This window comes from Agelaius tricolor, unplaced genomic scaffold (assembly GCF_023055355.1).
Source record: "Agelaius tricolor isolate 1412-34295 unplaced genomic scaffold, bAgeTri1.0.p SCAF_3, whole genome shotgun sequence".
NCBI classification, from domain to species: domain Eukaryota; kingdom Metazoa; phylum Chordata; class Aves; order Passeriformes; family Icteridae; genus Agelaius; species Agelaius tricolor.
In genome coordinates, this window is record NW_027269263.1 from 2,197,483 (window position 1) to 2,219,079 (window position 21,597).

The following is a 21,597-nucleotide window of genomic DNA, read 5'->3' on the forward strand; positions in this document are numbered from 1 at the left end:
GGCCTTTGATTTTATTCAGCCATGCCCATCAGACTTGCTGTGCTGGTTGCCATCATTACCCAGGACCTTCCAGCCTCAGAACGTTCCATCCAACAAATTTCTCTCTCTTTAGAGGTTCTCAATAAGCAGAGATGATAATTCAAGAGCTTTCTGCTGGCATCTCCTCCTCTGCAAGTGGCAGTGTCCTGTTCAAGGGAGGCAGCACGTGGGGCACCCTCACAGTGTTAAAGTTCTGACCTTAAGGGATTGCTGGATTGAGGGAGGATACGTATCCTGGAACCTGCTCATCCTTCTCAGTAAAAGATGTAATGTCCAGGGTTTTTTCCATTCTTTTTGCTACATTCTGCATTTAATTAGTTTTTTTACTCAAGAACAATTTGTGCATCTTTGAATCTTTTCTGTGCAGAAGAAGTCACAGCTCTTGTTTTGATGCTCAGCGACCTGGGACCTGGTTCTGGTGTTTCTTTTGAGGAGTTGTGCTGTGCCAATGCTTTAACAATGCTTTAACAATTCTTTACTTCAGCATCTTTGCAGAAACAACAAAAGCCTGAAATTTGTACTTTGTGGCAGTCAAGGAGAACTGTATAAAATGAAGAATCTGCTTTAAAAAGAAAAGGAGTAGCTAGAAGAATAAAATTTTCAAGTAGAATGGAAATTGTTTTAAAACCTCATGCTGGAAGCTTCTAGAAATTCCTACCATCTGTCAAAAAGCTTTAGATAGACTGGGACTGGGTTGTTATGGCTGAGGAACAATGTTTAGGAAGTTATTAGAAGCAAAATCACATCCTCCTCCTTTCTTCATTTGGAGGGACAGTTGGATGTAAAAGCAGAACAAGGGCAGCCAAAAGCAGTTTGAGGAACAGATGGCAAGATGCAACAAAAACTACTACAACTCTTTAAAGCACATTTGGGCTTCTTATTTCTGGAGCTCACAAAGCCAATGGGTGATCAGTATATAAAAGAAATTCTCCAAGAAGGTCTATCAGTGAATTTAAATGGTATGGGGGTTTTAGAATTTTTTTTTTTTTAATGGTGGTGTTTGGTCATAGCTGGATTTGATGATCTCAGAGGTTTTTCATAGGAATATCTTATTATAACAGATAAAGTGATAGAGGAAGTTCACTATTGATAATGTGATAGTGATGGACTGGCATGGAAAAATCTCATATATAAAACAAATCAGAACAAAATGTTGATGTAATGGAGATTCCTGGGAGACGGACATCTGTATTCATTGTGATCAACCAAGCAAATGGTAAAAGCCATCGGGGAAAAAAGACAACAGAACATTAACAAAGAGCATCAATATGCCATTATGCTACCTGGCCCGATATTTTTGGCAGTGTAGCAAAATTGAAGAAGTTCCAGAGTGGACAAGAATGCTTGGAGGAATTACTTCAGCTTGGAAAAGACCAGATTCAGGAACAATGTAATAAGTCTGCAGATGGTTATGAGCATTGCTAGAAAAAGTGAGCTGAGAAGGACAATTTAGTTTTATTTGGAAAGTTTGCAGAACACTACTGAAAGTAAGAGGTGTCAGATTTCCAAAGGAGGTGCCTCTTCACAAAACATGTCATTTGGTTGTGGAACTTCTTGTTTTGCACAATAGGTGCTAAAATATGCATGGAGTCAGGAGCAATGGGATGGATGAACACTTGCACTTAGTGGGTGTTGCAGGCCAAGCACTGGGCTTAGGAGGACCATGACCATTCTAATATGAAGCATTTATTGTCTTAACAGTCAAATGGTTTTTAAAATGTACTATTTGATTCTTTCAGGCCAAGTTGAAGTTCCATATCCAGAATCCCAGTGCAGCTGATCTGGTCCATTTTCTCTTTACCCCACTACATATGGTAAGGTTTTACAGTTTTCTAAGTGCTTCCCTTCAGAGCTCTTGTATTTATATGCTCTGCAGCCTTTTCAATGATAACAACATTGAAATGTTTTGTCCTTGGACAATAAGTAAGGAGAAATGTTTGTATCTCAGGATGAGGTTTCCTTTAGAAAATAATTTATATTATTTTCTGCACATTTTCCCTTCTATTAAATGTATTTATTTAAATAATCTATAGCCTCATGTTACACTTTGCCATTATAATCTTTAATTAACAATAAAAAATTGAGGTTCTCTACATAATGCAGGAGGAGAGTTGGAACCATATTTAATGGTAGTATGTGATGCTTTGATCAGTAAAGCAAAAATAACATTGACCAGAGTGTGTCTGAACAAAAAATGGTTGGTGACCAGAACAACAGCTCTCCAGCAATAAATAGTTTATTTAATTTATGTGACATCAAGGCACACTGTTAGATTCTCAGAGGGGATTTTACTTCTGGGGGGTGTTTTTATGAGTAATGACTGTTTCCTAGCAGCACTGTAGGTAACATAAATTCACAGTTACCTCCTTACTGACAATGTGTGTTTTCCTGGCATGATTTTAATCCTTGGGTTTAGGTGGTGCAGACAACAGGAGGGCCAGAGCTTGCCAGCACAGTGCTCAGCCCCCTGCTGACAAAAGACACCATAGACTTCCTGCGATACACTGTCACCAGTGAGGAGGGACAGCTGTGGATGTCCCTGGGGGATTCGTGGACCAAAGCCAGGTGAGGAAAAAATCTTCAGGTTTTAGAGAATCTTCAGGCTTTTTAGAATTTTCTCTAAATTTTTTAGAATTTTTTAGATTTTTTTTTCTAATTTTTTAGAATTTTCTCTTAATTTTCTCTAAATGTTTATCGACAGGGTCTTAACCAGGTTATCCAGTCCCCCAATAAATTCAATAATACTTTGGTAGGATTTGGACTCTTGAGAACTGTTCTTTAAGGGTTTTGGAAAGGAACTCTCTAGCTTTGCTGGGATTTGGGATCCCAAGGAGAGACAAAATGCATAAAGAATTTTTTTTTTTTTGTCAGTGGTATCCAGAACCTCTTGACATAATCTTCTGTAGTATCTTTTTTCTGAACTGTCCCTTGCATGTTTCCAGTTATTTTCACCATTATTTTTCCAGCCCATATATCTGGACTTCATTAAAAAACAATTTGGAGATGCAATAAAGAGTGAGACAATATTAAATAATAGCTACAAATGTCTGTTTTCAATTTTCAATAATTATGAAAAGGTAAAAATTTGAAATGTCTTTAGTTCTTGAAATGCATCATAATGCTATGAAAATGTTTGTAATTATAACACAAATATTTGTTGACTGAACTGTGCCACATGTGCATACCTTATGCATTGCATTTAATGGATTCACTGTTATGATTTATCTCAGCTGAAAGTTAACTTCTTTATTTGAAGAAATAAAAGTTAATTTTTTATTTGTTGGGTTAAAATTCTGTAGTTTGAAATTCGGTGAATTGAACATGCATAAGAAAAATATTAAATTAACTAAGTGCATTTTGACTATAATATGTGGCAGATAAGTACATTTGATGATGATGAAGTATGCAATCACTTGGGCTGGAAATGCAGCATGTTTTTTGTTTCTTTTCATCTTTGCTCTTAAATTTCAAATTAGAACACAAATGTCTACCAGATGGATATTTTTTTACTAATTATTTTATTAATTATTTGGTTGATTGAAATCTGTAGAATGTAAGGAAGGCTGCATGGAAATGGCAAAGCAATGGGCTCCTTGTCTTGGGAACTACTCCATTTGTTTAGTCCATCCTGAAAAGAGGGAAATGGAGAGAGAAATGGCTGGTGTTTGGTAGTGAAGAATGAAGCACTTAATGTAGTTGGCTGATCTGTGCACATTAGAATTGATGGTGAGATTGATCTCAGTATCCAGAGGTACCCTGGGGTGGGATGTAGCAGGAGAGGGGAATGATAAAATCAGGGATTACTGACCAGCCCTAACAGGCTAGGAATTGCACACTGCTCATGTGACTGGCACATTTGTCCCTTGATTTTGGGCAGTGTCAGCAACGAGCCTGTTAAAAGACTGTGATGTACATTTCTGTTTCTGCTTCTACTGTGAAGACACAGCAATTTATATTGTGGGAGAGATATGCATGGTGCAAAAGCAGAGTAGGACAGCGTTAATTTAGGTATTTGGTATTACAACAGAGATTATCTCAGAGGTGTTTCATAGTGGAACTCTGAAAAGTAGTACAGTATTTTATAAATATTAATCTGGACCATAAAACGCCAATGTGATGATAATTCTTGTGCCCTGGAGCATGTGGGGTTTATGTCTGTAAATTTATTGTTTGGTTTTTTTTGGTTTTGGTGTAGCTAGGCCCCCTAGGCTTCCATGTTTCATACCTGCTTTCAGGTGTTCTTGCAATGCTGGCTGTTTCTCTGGAGTCTTCTGTTTGTGCTTTCACAGAAATAATGCATTGCAATATTTCCCCCACGTCTCAACATTAAAACAAGTCCTAGATTTGTTTTGATTGATTCTTCTAGTACCCATCTTTGCTATAAGACAGAAGTTTGCTGTGTTTAAGCACTGATGTGTCCTTACAGAAGCAGCAAACTCCTTCTGCAGGGCACTGCAGGGAGGATAGCTGAGGTAAATAAATGTGTTCTGCTGATCCTCCCTGTTCTAGCATGATTCTGCCTCTACTACAATCCCAGCCTCTCCTCTATGCTAATAAAAATACTGAAGCATTTCAATTTCTATAAATTGGACCTTATTAAACCAGCATTTGTGTGGCCCTTGACACAGACTTGTGATTTGCTTTTCCCACAGAGCTGAATGGCCAAAAGACCATTTTATCCCCCCATACGTGCCCCGTTTCAGAAATGGTTGGGAGCCTCCTTTGCTGAACTTCATGGGAGCTCCAAAGGAGCAGGAGCTCAACCATTTGGCTGAGTCTGTGGCAAACGTGGCAGAGCAACAGAGGAAGCAAGAGATGAAAAGACTGTCCAGTGAGGTAAGTTACTGCAGAAGTGTGTATCACATCACATATGTGCTTGTGATAAAGTATGACTATTTTCCCTAGTTAAAATCCATAATGATATTAACTATTACGCATTTTTGGCACTTTTTCATGGACTGTAGCCATATTCAGTGAAGGTATGACATGCATGAGCTCTTGCAATAGAGTGATAATTTTCCTCCATTACTGTTGGCTGGCCTAGAGCTTTGTGGCTTGAGTTGTACATCCAGAACAGAAGCTCTGAGCAGTTTTTCTGTGCAGGGTATTTTAAAGCAGCTCAGCCATTGTTTATAAGTTGTGTTGCTGTGGTGACAGCTGAGCGATGACACAGCCCTTGCCCCAGAGATCTGCTTTTCTCCAGAGCATCCACTACAATATTAATGCAGTGGCACGACTCGGGATAGAAATTCTTTTATTCTCATCCTTTTGATCTCCGCGTTTACCAACTTGAAACGCAGAAGCTATTAACTTTTCATGGCAGAACTGTGAGCACCTGAGGATGGGGGTGTGGTATTTGCTGAGTCCCCAGGACAAAGGAGGAAATTATTGAATCTGACTCCATGTTCTTAGAAGACTAATTTATTATTTTATGATATTATATTATATTAAAGAATGCTATACTAAACATTACTAAAGAATGCAGAAAGGATACAGACAGAAGGCTTAACAAGAATGATAATGAAAAACTCGTGATTCCTTCCAGCGTCCCAACACGTGATTGGTCATTAAGGTAAAACATTTACATGAAGCAAATCAAATAATGACCGCTTGGTAAACAATGTCCAAACCACATTCCAAAGCAGCAAAACACAGGAGAAGCAAATCAGATAATATTGTTTTCATTTTTCTCTGAGGCTTCTCAGCTTCCCAGGAGAAGAAATCCTGGCAAAGAGGATTTTTCAGAAAATATGATGGTGACATGAGGGAATGCTGACAGAGCCCCTGGAGGGGGGCTGGATGGAGCTTAGGGGAGGATGGCACTAATCCATTCTCTTTTTGTTCCCTTTGTGTCTTGCAGCCTCCTGGCATTCCCGACTACCCCCCGGCGGATGGGTATGCATTCAGTAACACGGTGTACAAGAGAGGGCCTCTGCTGGACCAGGGGGCAGCTGTGGCTGCCTTTAAGCAAACTGTTAGCCGACATGTAGATAGGTAACCCTGCCCGTGGTGCTGTGGAAAACTGTCCCCACTTCTTGGCTCTTGGGGTGGCAGGGTCTGCGACTGCCTCTGGTCGTGGCATTGTGTCTGCTGGGGAAGTGATTCTGTTTAGCAGTGCTTTTCCTTACCTGAAGTGTGTCTTTTGGACTCTTTTTGTATAATTTCTATGAGATATCCTGGTTTTCTGTGACGTTAAATTGCTGCTTTTGTCAAAAATGATGCAGTGGAGTTCCAACCCAAACTGCAAGCACAGAATCCACCCACTTCGGTTCAAATTTTAGTTCTGATTTGTTTCATGTTTAAATACACTCTTTGCTCTTTTCAGAATTACAAAGAATGACAAGTCTGCTCTGAGATTCACCTGTCCTTGGTTTGACTGATTGTTTGATTTTCTTAGTTGCTCGCTTGGTGTTCCATCATCTCCTGCTTTTTATTTTTCTGGGCTGGTGTAGAAATACCCACTTTCAGAACAGTGACACCTTGTCTCTTCCATCCTCTTCCAAATCTTACAGAAAATACTCTGAAATGTTTGCATAGCAAACAGTGTCTTTTTGCACATCCTCTTTCACCCCCTTCATTTTATCCTAAAACTGAATAACTTGACAAGATGATATGCAGTGATCCTTGGCCCTTGTCTCTGGGGAGAATTTATACCAGCACAGACTGTGGAGGCACATCAGTAAAGAAGCATTGAAATTGCTCTCCTGTACCAAATCATATTCCATATGTACTATATGAAATGTATTTTGTTTTATGAGCCATGGAAGATGTTTAAGCTAAATTTTGGGGATCAACTTGCTGGTTAAAGCATCCTCTATATATACATACATATATATATATATATATATATATACACACACATATCCATATCCTCAATATATATATAACTCTTTTGATGAAAACCTTTCCAGAATCCCTAGTTTCGAGCCATGTGCTAAAAGATCCTGTTTTTAATCTGCATGCAAGCAACTTCCCATGTGGTGTGCAGTGTTGTGCAGGTTGAAGACACAATTAATTTCTCTGAACTTTGGATTTATTCTTCATGGCAACAGCAGCAGAGTAGTCATCTCTTAATTGTTTTCTCAAAGTTGATTGCCTGTTGCAATCTTGTCTCGGGACCATTTATTTTGAAATCTAGATGATCTGCACTCTAAATTCCTTTCCCTTACCTGTAATGTGGTAAGACCTGCTTTGTCCTTCCAGAGTAAGAATATTCCATGCAAAGGTTTTTGACTCCACTCCAGTTTTAGAGACAGAATCTTACTGCATTGAGCGGTTGATGATATCAGGGTGTCTGGAACAGAAAGAGTTATCCAAACCTCCTTTGTGTCAGTAAAGAGGAATGGGTGATCCTAAGAAGCAGTTCATGAAAGGTCAAATTAAGTCTGGAATGCTGTGGAATGAGACCTGCTGTAGTGGTGCCTGCTTCTCACCACTGATGTAAGGCATGCCTCCCTTGGGTGATGCAAATAAAGTGTCAGAGTCTTAGACTTTCAGTGGATATTAGGTATTTCAGGGACTCTGATGCCACAAGAGCACTGAATAATTTTCAGCAAGTTTTGTGCTGTTTAAAAGCAGCAGTTTGTTGCTGTGGAGTTTGGCCTTCACTGTCATTTGAAGAAAAGCTCTCTAAAAGTCTGTGCAACCCTCTAGGCTCTTGAGCAGGGTACAGTGAAGAGCTGAGGCCTGAAATTATGGTATGTCTGATAGACAGTGAGAAACACAGAGGAGGATGGATGGAGGGAAATGATCAGAATATTTGTGCCCAGAGTAAACTGACTCATTAAGCTGGGTTTGAAGAATTAGGCTCTCTTCAGAAGCATTCATCCATTGTCTGGCCCATGTTCTGGGCATGTTGCTGAGTTGAGTAAAACTAAAATGTGGACATTTTTAAAAGTTCTTCCTGAGTTACATTTTTGAAGTATTCAGGATAGTTAGGTGTGTACAAAACAGGAAGACACTGTAATCGAATAGAATAGTGTAATGATTTTTTAAAGGCTGCCTGTAAGTAAAATTACTGTCAGAGCTACATTAGTCATATCTCTGAGAAAGAAAATAAAAATTATATTAATTTTAGGGGGGTAGAAGGAAAAATTGGTATTACACATTGTTCAGCCTCATAAAAGCTATTCTGCAGGCTGGGGGTCATCCCCTGCTTTTCACTCTCTCCTTAAATACTGCAAGTGTTTTCTCTTTCTTTCAAAATAATCTTTCGATCTAAATATGATTTTCCTTGGTTCTGCTCTTTAAGTCAAGTGAGACAGTTCTCCACAGCCATGCAGTAGCCAGGTAGCTGCTGGATTGCTCAGGCACACCTGGAACCCAGAGTTACACAGCAGCAGCAGCAACCACCTTGTGACCCTGTACCCAGCATTTCAAGCCATGGATTGCTTCATGTTTTAATTAGCTGTTTGGATTTGTTTATTTTTCTATGTATTTATTTGTCTGTTCATGTGGGATTTTTTCATGTGGGATTTTTTGTTTGTTTGATTACTTTACTGTCCAGTATGGGTTTATGTTGTTGGGTATAATTTGCAGCATAAAGTTACTGGACTGTGGAAGTGTATAAAGTGTGCAAGTGTATAAAGTTATTGGGGGGGGGGGTTTGGAGCTGTTTGGAGTGGGCTGGGGACTTCTCAATTGAAAAGTGTTTTGTAAAGAAAGCAGTAGCTCCATAACCAAAGGCACTCTGGAGAGCTTTTCCTCATGGAAACAGAGAGATACAGAGCTTACTGTGATGTGCCTTGTTCTACAATGAGTCCTGTGTGTAAGAAGTTACTTCTCATTCTTAATTGATAAAGTAACTTGAAGTTGTTAGAGTTGATGGCATCTTATGGTCAATTAAGAAAACTGATCAACAATAGGTGAACATGTTTTAGAGTTTAACTCCATTAGTATTGATGGCAACAATTTATTCATCTATTATGTATTTGAAACAATCTGTGATGAACACTAGAAATACAATTTCACACAAAGCCCAAGCTATCAATTATATCCTAAGTATAGTCATTTGTTTATATAGCAAATGGCTGTTTAACCTTCTGTAGGAAAACAAACTAAATATAGAGTACATGTTTATTTTGAAACAATAGCACCTGCTAATCTAGGTTGTTATCATACATCTTGCAAGCAGTGAGCTAATAAAGATTAGCAGTTCTTGAGGTCTGTGTATTTCAGCCACCTCTTTATTTTGTTTATTTGTACTTTTTTTTTTTTTGGCACTTGAATCAGTGTATTATGAATAGATAGTCCTGCAGCAGCACCATATTATGGCTGAGGTTTTTGTTTTAAAAAATGTTTTGCAGGTTATTCGAAGAGGACATTTTGAGTTTTTAGTTGCTTGACTGTCTCACTGAACAATAGCCTGATCTTTGCTTTGCAGAAACTATGAAGCACACAATAAAGCACAGAGCAAGAAATATGCCAAATGCAAGTACGAATTCGTGGCAAGAAACAACAGTGAGCTTTCTGTCATGAAAGAGGAGATTGTGGAGGTAATTTTGTTTGCAAAGACAACACACAAATTTCTGGTGATACTACTCAAAGCTGAGGGTACCTTTCCTGTGGACAGTGTGGCTTTCCTTAATATTTGCTTCAGTGTGTTTGACCTGTCTGCCTCAGTATGGAAAGTCCAGTTAATTTGTTTTGCATCAATTTTGCTGACTTAGGAAGGGTGCTTTAGAGATCCGTGCTCGAAATACATTTGTGTGTTCCTTCCACCTTCTCTAGTGTTGCTTTTAAATATTACATAGTGTTTAAATAACTATCTGTGTACACATAGAGCATATTGAAGGACTGTTCTTTCCAAGAGGATGTGGCACCAGAAAAGTGAGATACGTTTGGAAGGGAGGGAGCAACAAAGAGAGAAAATGCTGAGTGTGAGAGTGTGGGGCAGGCAGGCAGACTTCTGACTGCTCCAGGCCATCCTTCTCCCATTCACTGTTTACTAAGTGTTGTGTCCCCAAATTTGTGCTCCCCCAGAGCTGCCTTTACTTGGATTATTAGTAATTATTTATTCCTTTTGTCAACAGCATGTGGGTTGTGGAGATGGCAGCATCTCTGTGCAAGTATTTGTGTTTTGTTCCACAGTCTGATCCAGCACATTCCTGACTTTTACAGAACTCCATTACACACTTATATAGTCTTTCTTGAGAGCCCCATTTTGAAAAGTGCAGTAGAACCATGTGGAGTTAATGATGGTGGGAATCAGGGAAGGTACAGGGGTTTCTCAGGGACACATCTGTGCAAGATCTGCTGGCAGACTCAGAACCTGGCAAAACCGTGGTTTTGTTTTGAAATGATTCACAGCCTAAGCACTGGCAGTAGGAAAGTCAGAAAAGATATGTAATTAATTTACCAAATTATTTCAGATCCTGGATGACAGAAAGCAGTGGTGGAAGGTTCAGAACAAAAGTGGCAGCACAGGCTTTGTGCCAAACAACATTTTGGACCCTCTGAGGAACACAGAAGGCGGTCAGGGATGGCCAGAGCCTGCCTACACCCGCACTATCCAGGTACTGTCCATGCTGGGAGCAAAACCTCCAGTGGAAGGGTCATTGTGTGCACAAAACATTTACATTTCTTGTAGAGGCTGAAGATGAGGTGAGGAGTCTTTGCTTCTTTTTTGCCAGGGTTGGGATTAAATCACAATATTTCTAGAGAGACAGTTTCTAGAGACAATATTTCTAGTTGGAACTCAGATGTTTATTAGTTCTTATCAATGCCACAGTCTCACAAACTCTTGAGTTCTACAGCACTTCATTCTAACAAACTAGAAATTGAGCCCTATCTCTCTCTACAAGGCTTTCTTAGGGATAAATTATCCAATTAAGAAATGACACCTAAATTATTTTCACTTTTAACTCAATAACCACCCACCTGTTCCCTGCAATGGGGGCTTTTTTATCCAATTACACAAAACCACCCAAACCCATGGAGAAGGAGAAGAAGGAAAATAGGAAGGTGAAGAAGAAGGACCAGCCTCCACCCTAGAACCTCCATCTTCCTTTATATATATTGCTGCATTCTAAACCCTTAAACTCTAAGTTTTCCACCCTGTGATATTATACACTTCTATTCAAATTCCACACCCATAATCCCAGTGTTATCTATAAATTTTGGAAGCTTTCTCCACAACCTCAGGTCAAATGCAGTGCTCTCCTGGGGGTCAGTGTCTGTCAGCACAGAAAGTCTGAAATTCTCAGGAGCCAGGGTTCCAACAGTGATGTCTGTATTTCACAGAGAATACAGTTGATAGAGATACAGCAAAAATGTTTTACCTCAGGGGTTTTTTTTACCTCATTATTTGCTTAGAGGTGGTAACTTCAGTCCTAGTGGATGTGTATGCATTTATTTTAATTGCAAATATCCTTTGTGAATTGATAGCTGTTGATGCCAAAGAAGGAGTTTGAATTATTTAAGGTAGGGTCATCTTTGTTTTTCCTAGAAGAGTGAGCTCCAGCTTTTTCTTTTATTTTCTGTCTTTGTGTGTCTCTATCCTAGTCCTGAATTTATTTAATTATTGTAATTTTGGAGTCATAAAAAGGAGGTATATTTGCCTTTGAATTCACAAAGCAGGTATTTTTCAATTACTATGTCTGTGCATCAATAGCACACTATTATCCTGACCTAATTTTAATTTTCTTTCTTTTATGTAGTGGTGTGGAACTAATATTTTGTTGCTGTTATTTCTTTTATATGTTGAACAGAATTAGAGAGAATTACTTAAAAAAAATTCTTACGTCAGCACAATTATCCACCCAAGTAAGGATATATAGCATAAAGTTGTAATATGTATTTTTAGACAAAAGTTAAGGGGGTTAGAGGCTGCTAAAAGAAGTTGTTCTATTTTCCAAGACCTCTTTCTTTCCTCTTTTTTTTTTTTCCTAATGATCTTGAAGGTTTAGGCAAACAAGTTTGAATTAAGCAGAAATTCCAGGCCTGCCTCTAAATCAGAATTTTAGACCAAACTTCTGTTGAAGCTTGAAGTTTAATAATTTAATCTAATCTAATTTGTTGTGTCCGCACCTCCCAGCTGATGACTGAAAACCAAGAAATGCCACAATGTTTTGCAAAACAATGTAGTAGACCTGCCTTGATCTTGGTGGGCTTGAATCAGACCATTTCTGAGCTTTCCTGTCCCAAATTGTTTGCCTGTAACATCTTGGCTCATTCTGCATTGCTTGTGGATTTGCCTGCCTGTGAAGTGAAGCATGCATCCAGAGTGCTTTTCAAATCCTGATTTAAAGATCTGGCTTGTTTTTTTTTTTTTTTTTTCCTTTTTTTTTTCTTCCTGTGCATGTTATTTTGTGTGTTTGGAATTTGCCACCAAGTCCTGAGCAGGCTGAGTAAGTTTTGAGTAGATGTTCTCACATTATTCTTCTGTAATGCACTGCAAGGTTTGAAGTTTCTGTTTGAAATAATGACAAGATATGGCACATAATAAAATAATCATTTCCACAAAGCATTCTCCATGGACCAATGAAAATTAGGGTCAGGGAACACCATTTAAGATAAGTTTGTTACTTTGCCCTCTGGCAGGTTATTCTATAGCTTGATCATATTCAAATGTGAGCTTGAATCACTGTGAAATTATTTATGAATATAATGAATTGCACAGGATAAATGAAGTCTTTACCAAGCCATGTCAGTAATGCTGTTTAAACTTGGCAGTGATTATTATAATTTTAGCACTCCTGAGCACTCTCATTTGTCTGTTTTCCTGTGATGGACACATGGTTCATTTGGGAAGTGTTTGCATAACTCCATTTATTTTCCCAACAGCACTATGAGGCATTGCTGCTGTTTTCAGAGAGAACTGATTTAATAATTAAATAAATCAATGCCTTGCCCAAAGTCAGACAGGACAATTTGTGGGAAGAGCAGGAAATCAAGGTGGTTCCTATCAGCACTTTTGCCAGACCCTGAACAGGAGCAGTGCCTGGTGCTGTGCAGCTTTTGCTGCTCTCCCAAGTAATTTTCAGCTTTTAAAAAGCTGCTTTCACAGTGGCCTGGCTGCTGTGGCCAGCTGCAGATAAGTGTCATGAGCAAGGGCAGTGTGTTCCTTTACAGACTAAAAACCTTCAGTGCACTGCTCACCAAAGGGTGTTCATAGATTGTTAGGAAGAATTAAGGATTCCACTGAAAAAGAGGATTTTTTTCACTTGATTGTGCTACAGACACCCCTTCTCTGAGAGATGGATACCTCATTATCACAGTTCTTCTCAGAGCTGCAAAGGTTTTTTTGCTCTAACTCTGTCCCCCTGCCTAGTGACCTCTAAGGCCACACATTACTTTCAATCCTGATTTTTCACTCAATTGCTTTCAGGATCCAGGTATCATAAAGTCACTTGAGAGCACTGAGGTGATACTTGCAGGACATTGCCAGCAATATCCCAGTTATTTAATTATCTTTGTGAGTCAGAGGCTGTAACACTGTTTGTCTTCAGGTCAGTTGAATTAGTTCCAGGAAAAATATTTTTGCTTGTTTGGTACTCTTGTACTTTTAGGAGAGCATTTTGCTAAATTCTTCTATTTTCTACTATTCTTAATTATTGGTTATCAGAGTTTTCTGGGGTGTTGCTCATTTAATCTGTTAATTTTATTTTGACCCATCACTGGTATTTCACTATCCTATTATATATGAACATAAAGGGTTTCCCAAGCACTCTGATTTCTTATTTTGTAGAAGTATTGCTGGTGAACCTATGAAATAACTCATCATAGTATTTCCTATTTTCTGTGCATTTTATTAACTTTCTTTTAATGCTCTTGAAAATGAAGTTTGAAGAACATAATTAGGATAGAATTGTGTATCTTGGTGGGCATGTTAATTAATCTCCTGACACCCTTTTGAAGGTGAGACAGTTATATTATCAGTGATGTGTACAAAATCCTTTAGGCAGAGAGTAAATGTTTAATAAGGTGGAGTTTTTCTTCTGTTTTTTTTCTTCTTCTTCTTTTTTTTCTTCTTTTTCCTTTTTTTCTTTCAAAATGGGCACTAATCCTAGCTAATAACAATTTGAATAAGTAAATTCTGTCTAAATTTCCTGTCAATTCAGTAAAATCACAAATGTGGTATACCCTGCAAAGAACTGCTTAGGGATTTAAATGGGATTTTAGTGGGCAGCTGTTTGCATAATAGCTGAACCCACCAAAGTAAACTCTGGCAAAACACCCTGCTTGAAATTTCCTCTCCCAGTCTTGGGTAGCTCACTGGCCCTTTTGGCTGAAGATGAGTGGTTCATTCTCTCTTGTCCCTTCAGTGGAGTCCCAGGACAGGATCCAAACCTCAGAGCTGTTGACAAAGCTGAGGCTGAATGCTCTGCAGCCCTCTTGGTGGGCTGGTGTCACTGGGCAAACAGGAATGTGGCACTGAAACCTTCAGAAAGAGAGTAAACTGAAAGCTCTGTGCCTGCATTAACCTAATGAGAACATTTCCCACTGGTTTTGGATGTTTCCAATGCCTCTTTGTCTTTTTTTCCCATAGTTTGAATATATATATTCCCTTTTTTTAATGCCAAAATATATCTGAAAATGTGTTGTTCCCACTCTTTTACACTGATCAAGAATTAGGGTTGGAACCATTAGCATTTTTACTCAAACCTTAGAAGAATTATTTTTGTTCATTAAAAATAGATTGAATCATACTCAATCTTGGTTTTTCACCAGATGCAGCCTGTAGCGTGTTGCAAACAGCTTTGGGACTTAATTTTTTCCCTGTAAAAACAAAGATTTTTCTGGCAAGAAATAAGAAAACAAAATTTAGCCCCAGTAAACTTTTATGATATATCCAGATTTTTAATGAGAGTGTGTGTGTACCATCACCATTCCAAACAGTTTAAATTTGTTCCAATTTATGTGAATTGAGGTGATCAGAGGGATGAAACACCTTCCTATGAGGAAAGGCTGAGAGAGTTGGGATCATTCAGCTCTGGGGAGACTTTCCAAAGGCCCCTAAAGGGGGCCAGCAAGAGAGCTGGAGAGGGACTTTTACAAGGGCATGGAGTGACAGTCCAGAGGGCAATGGCTTTAATTTTAACGAGGAAAGGTTTAGATTGGATATTGGGAAGAAATTCTTTACTGTGGGGGTGGTGAGGCCCTGGCACAGGTTGCCCAGAGAAGTTTTGGATGCTCCATCCCTGGAAGTGTGTAAGGCCAGGTTGGATGGGTGTTTGAGCAATCTGGGATAATGGAAGGTGTCCCTGCCTGTGGCAGGGGGTTGGGATTAGATGGAATCATCAGGTCCCTCCCAACCCAAACCCTTCTGTGAGCAGCACCTTTACCTCATTTGCTGAGCTAGGCAACATTTCTTGAGCTAGAAAAATGAAGCACTTTTTTAATAGCTGCTGTGACTTAAATCTTATTTTTCTCCAGTTACAAGTGTTCTTTACATTCACATGACAATCTTGAATCCTTTGGCACTCTTTTCCTTGGCTTTTGTTTTCTATTAAGCCTGTTTCTCTCTGGGTAGGTGCAGTGAAAAGAGCTGATTGCTTATATGGCATCAGATGTGTATGTTTTGTAGCCAGCACTCTGTTCCCTATTCAAAATAAGAATATTAGAATATTCTTATTCTTACATGTTGTTAGAACTATTAGTTTCCTAGTGATTAAGAAGAGGTAATTACTAAGACTGATGTTTTTTTTAGTTTAAATTGCTAATGTGTATGAAATTTCAGGAGTGATGTGTGAGACAGTTACTTTTCACCTTTCTAACAATACTATTTGATGTGATTTACTCCATTTTCCTCACAGCAATTACTGGGAGAGCTTTCAGAGGTAACTGAATTACTCTTCTGATATTGAATCTCAAAATTTCCCCTCTTGGACTATATAGTCACCAAATTCCATAGTGCATGCTTCTTTTTATAGCAGTGAATAGAAGTGATGGGATGAACGTGTGGATGTCCTCAAAAGATCTGGAGTTAAAAAAAGAAGTGTTAAAAAAAGAAGCATTAAATGGGATTCAAATGTATAATTGGTTTTTGGGCACTGTTTAGCAAAATGCAAAGTGTATTTTAATGTGGTTGCATTTGCAAATTTAGAGTTTGAGTGACGCTTCCAGATTAATTTTTGTTTTCACTGCAGCAAGTTATTTTGATGAGGCTGATGATTGCAGTACAACATGTTTTTGCAGCTTCTCCAGTAACATCCATTGAAAGTTACATGGAGTTTTTAGCTCTCTCTTTTTCTGGATTATGATTGTGGCAGTGTGCAGTGGATGTCTTGGCTTGTAACAAATCCTCTCTATCATGAAAATTTTTACTTTTTCTTTGTGTTTTTTTTTAAGAAGGTCAAAACACACATGAAAATATACATTTTGGAGATAACAGTCTAGTAATTGGAATCTGTCAACAAGATAAAAGGATATGAATATCATTGGAACCTTTTAGTAGCTGTGAAATTTTTAAATTCTTTGTCAAGATTTTGAGCCTATACAGTACATCTATATATAATAAATAATGATACACCTAGTGGGGCACTCTCTTTCCACCAAAGGGCAAGTTTCATACATATATTTATTCTGCTTGTTCACTTTTATATTATGCATTTCATGTTCCTTGTCATTTGACAATTAAAGAAGCGTTCATTTCCTTAACTGTAGCATTAAAATACAGAAAAGTCATTCATGATTTTTTTTTTAATCTCCCCACATTGCACAAAGCAGTTAAGTTGTTCAAAGGAGGCCTTTGAACAGCTAAATGCTGAGATAGAAACAAATGAACAAACAAAAGACTTTAAAGGGAGATGTTTTGCAGGGATATATGCTTGATTTATTAGCTGACTATTATGGTTTAAGGGAAAAATCATCTAAGGGAAGTAAGGTTCCTTTCTCAGGCTTAATTGATTGGCTGGAGAAGCTGATGGCATAAATTTTCTGCTGGTGTAAATCAGTATTGCTGAAATGGTTCACACTCACTAATAAATCCTTGTCCATCAGCTGGACTTCTCTGAGCTGGGGATTCCTGTACAAGGGCATTTGCTGACATTTAAGGAAAGTTTGATTGTTGTCAGGCCAGTGATCTGCTGCTCAAATTCTAACATATGGCTCCTACAAATATTTCCCTGCTTGATCTGCTGTAAAACCCTCTGCCTCCAAGGGAATAGGGAAAGGTATTTCAGGAAGGAGCAATGAATCTGGAGAATGCATTCATCTCTCTTCATACCAAAGTAAGCAGATTCTCATGACTACGAGATGAGGCATCTCTATTGAGCAAACAAACCTGAATATTGAACCTTCAAGCTGTGTTAGTCCAAAATTGTGGAGAGGGAACACTGTTAAACAGTGAGATATGGAGCTTGAACTGCCTGAGAGAAAGGGGTAGCATAGGTGGCTTATGGATTTGTCTGTCTTTATGATTGCTCTGGGAAAATAGAGCAGTGTTTTCTTACATAACTGGTCCCCTTCTAAAGGCAAAGAAGAAATAACTTCCCAAGTTTTTCTTGAGACACCTGCTAGTTAGTTATTAGCAGCATGATAGCTTACATGTTGTTAGAACGTGCATGATGTGGGGGAGAAAGAAATGACAGCCCTGTTCCAAGAATTGTGCAGTCTGGGGCTTGTTTTTAAATCAGATTATTCCCTTGAGATGGCTTGTAGTGATCATGTCAATAGCTGAAAAGGCATAGATGAATGGATGGGAGGAGCAGGAACCTCTTAAATGCTGTCTGCAGTTCAAGAAACAATGCATTTTGCTATCCTCAGTGACATTTATAAGTTAAAACATTAGTTGAGTTTAGGTGTGGCTGGACGTGTTCATTGTTCAGGTTTTTTTTTTTAAATAACATCTCTGAAATATACATTTTTACACTGATAAAATTCAATAAGTCAAAAGTTTTAAAAGCTTTAAAAAAGTGCCAGTTAACAGAAGTTGAGATTTAAAAACTATCTCATTGATAGAATTCATCTCCTTGAAAGAAAGAAACATGTTTCAGAGGATTTCCTTGCTGTGAGTGTTGCATCCAGCAGAGAAACCTGTTACTGTGATATTTTATGAAAAATCCCTTTGCCAGGATTTCTTCTCCTGGGAAGATGAGAAGCCTCAGCTTCCCCATGTTTTGCTCCTCTGGAATGTGGTCTGTAGATTGCTTATCCAAACATGTGAATTGTTTTTAATTAATAGCCAATCACAGCCAGCTGTGTCGGACTCTCTGAGTCAGTCACAGGTTTTTGTTATCATTCCTTTCTAGCCTTCTGAGGTATCTTTTCTCTATTCTTTTTAGTATAGTTTTAGTATAGCATTTTCTTTTAATATAATAGCATAATATAATAAATCAGCTTTCTGAGAACACAGAGTCAAATTCTCATCACTCACTTCGTCCCAGGGACCTCTCAACACAACAGAAACCGATGCCAAACTTTGATGCCAGATTAACTTCTGGCAAAATTTGGAATGATACGTGGCAAGTGAGATGCCTTAGTGGAATAAAAGGCACCATTTGGTGCAAAATCTGGGTTTGTCTGACGTGGTGCCCAAATGTTGTTTCCTGACTGAGCCTCTCTGCCTCCCGCAGAAGCAAAGGACGGACTATGTCGCGAAGCAGCCCGAGCCGGCTCCTGCCACGCCCTCGCCGCCCCCCACGCCCGCTCCTGTCCCCGTGCCTGTCCCCGTGCCTGTCCCCCTGCCCCCCAGTGCCCCAGCTCCCATCCCAGTGCCCGTGCCCAAGGCGCCGGCCGCCGTCAGCCGCCAGAGCAGCACCTCCAGCGACAGCGGTGGCAGCGTGGCCCGCGACACGCAACGGCAGAAGCAGATCCCTGTGGATCGTAAGTGTGCCCTAAGATGCAAGATAAAAGGCTTTCCTCCCCTTTCTGTGTGCTTGGCTTAATCCTGAAGTCCCCTAAAGTTGTGTTTCCGATGAATCTTGGTGGAAAAATTTGGTTTTAACCTTATGTTTAAAATACGGGTTTGCTATAGATGTGTTCTGACCCTCGTTATAATTACTATAATGGTAATTAGGGAAAAACACTTTACACTTGTCCTATTCTAAATCACAGAATTCCCAGAATGACCAGGTTGGAAGAGACCTTCAAGACCTTTAAGATCATTGAGTGCAACCCATGCCCAAACACCACCTCAACCAAACCATGGCACCGAGTGCCGCCCTCGTTATAATTACCATAATGGCAATTAGGGAAAAACACTTTACACTTGTCCCATCCTAAATCACAGAATTTCCAGAATGACCAGGTTGGAAGAGACCTTTAAGATCATTGAGTCCAACCCAGCCCCAACACCTCAACTTGACCATGGCACCCAGTGCCACATCCAGGCTTTGTTAAACACATCCAGGGATGGTGACTCCACCACCTCCCTGAGCAGAACCATTCCAGAACTTTATCACTCTTTCCATGAAAAACTTTTTTCTAACATCTAACCCAAATTTCCCATGTCTGGGATCTCTAGTCAGTGTTTTCAACACTAGAATGCCCATGCTGTTATGCTGGCTAATGCAGCTTTTCCACCTGAACTTGCTGCCACATTACAACCTAAATTGCTTGTAAAATCAGTTACGTTGTTTTCACACTTCAATTAATGATCATCCATATTTCTAGGTCGTTTGCACCATTCTGAAACATGTATTCAGGGCTTCAAGAACACTTGTAGGTCTGGCTGATACACAGGAACCACGTTGTAATAGTTTTGTAGAGTTACTTTATAGCTGGGGCACCTTGGCTTGGTAAAAGCAGCAGCAACCGGCAGGCCATGGAGCTGACTTTGGTGTCCTTGTCCCAGGAGGACACAGAAACCTATTCCATACTTCCGTGGCTGGAAAAACTTGGGAATGTACATCCAACAGTGTGTGGCTGCCTTGAGAAGTTCTGATTAAGGCCACCTTATAAATATGCCAATTGAGGCATGCTGAGGCTGCTAACTGGTATTGACTGAAAAGCAGGTAGCATTAGAAAAGCTTGTTTAGTCCGTAATTTCTGTCCTAAATGCACTTTAGGCAGTGTGATTGCTTGGTTTAGAAATAACTGAAACATGTAGGCAAGCATTTGCTACAGCTTTTAAAGTAATAGCTGTAAAAATAATGAGCTTTTTGTAGTGCAAGAGTTGACAGCTTTTCATACTCACTGCCTTACCAGCAAATCCTGCTTCCACCTAAGGTCAGGAACTGGCACTGAGCATAATCCTTTCTGGGGAAGGGCTTCTTTGCCTCCTGTCCCCAGTGGATGGGAATAATCCTGTGGTGGTGTCTGTGGTGACATTGCCTGGTGGAGGACAAGCTCCTGCCTAAGCTCTGAGCTCAGGAAGGCTCTGGGAACGTTTCCTTATATTCACCTAATGGACTGTCTGGCTGGAAATCATAACTGGAGACCAGCCTGCCTGGAGGAACAGGCTTCACTGCTGCTTCCCAAAGAAAGAGTTAAATAAAAGCAGACAAATAATCACTTACAAAAGATGTGGAAAGAGAGGGTGATTTCCCCCACACACATGCACAAAAACGATAGTTTTATTTCTGTGGAAGTACTTTGTCATAGCATGGCTGTGTCCTTGAATCCAGCATGGCCTTCTCTATCCATTCTAGATGGAAAATGAGAGGACCATCTTCAGGTACAGGGCGTGTGTGAAGTGGGAAGAGTTACTGTAGAGGCTGTGGGTCACACACAGGAGATCCTGCTCACCCAAGCCCAGTTAATGAGCTTCAGGCACCTCAAAACCCACACAGAATAGGTTCCTCTGCAAAGGTGGTGGGAAACCTGCTGGCCAAGTACCCACCTGAACCCTGCAGAGAACACTGCAGAACCTGCCCCACACCCTGCTTATTTCTGATAACACATCTAACAAAGGGAAGGGTCTCTTACCTAACAGCTAAATATTTGTCTCTTGATACAGTCTCGGTCTAGATTAAGCATAAGTCTTTCAAAATCTGTGTAAATAGAAGGAAGATAGCAATGTTCTGTGTCTCTTCCTGCTTGGGAAAGCAGCAGGTGCAAGATTTGATAACACTGCCTAAAGGTTTTCCTTGTATAACCCCTGTCAGATTTGCACAAATCACTGACCTTGTTTCATTGGGCTTCTGACTCACACTCAGAGTGGGCAGAGAGGAGAAAACCCTACACAACAGGGCCTGAATGCCTCAAATATTATAGTAGAGATACTTTTTCCACTTTCTACCTGAGGCTATTTTGTAAAAGAAAAAAGGAAATGGTTAAAACCAACATTTTTTCTCTTTTTGCTCTGGTGATTAAAGAAATAATCCTAGAGGCCTAGGTAAAGCTTGTTTTTATTTGTTTAACTGGCTAGAGATATTGATCCCTGGAGAGGTTTTGAGAGAACCCCTGGAGAGGTTTTGAGAGAATTTAAAAGGAAAGTAGAGAAGGCAAAAATGTTTCTATCTTACAGGTTTTTTTTTTTTTTTTTTCATATTGGAGTTGTTTTCATCTGTTCCTATCAGTGTAATGGGAGAAAAGGAATAGGTTTTGCCATCTGAGTGCATTGAGAGGGTGGTGTAGTTACTCTTTGTGTATCAAAGTGGGAAGGTTGAATAAAGATCACTAAAAATATCTTGGCAAGGAAATCCTGAGAATTTTTGAGATAATTGGAGTTGTTTG

General features: G+C 39.4%; 1 protein-coding gene across 5 annotated transcripts in view; it reads left to right on the plus strand.

The window, feature by feature from the left end:
- EPS8 (EGFR pathway substrate 8, signaling adaptor) overlaps nt 1-21,597 on the plus strand; it is a 124,700-nt gene that overhangs the window by 96,779 nt on the left and 6,324 nt on the right. For all 5 annotated transcript variants that reach the window (XM_071422116.1, XM_071422119.1, XM_071422118.1 and 2 more), the window contains 7 exons: nt 1,779-1,853; nt 2,456-2,604; nt 4,692-4,875; nt 5,900-6,033; nt 9,422-9,533; nt 10,410-10,553; nt 18,555-18,804. In XM_071422116.1, coding sequence (XP_071278217.1) covers nt 1,779-1,853; nt 2,456-2,604; nt 4,692-4,875; nt 5,900-6,033; nt 9,422-9,533; nt 10,410-10,553; nt 18,555-18,804 — 1,048 coding nt within the window. The remainder of the gene's footprint in view (nt 1-1,778; nt 1,854-2,455; nt 2,605-4,691; nt 4,876-5,899; nt 6,034-9,421; nt 9,534-10,409; nt 10,554-18,554; nt 18,805-21,597) is intronic.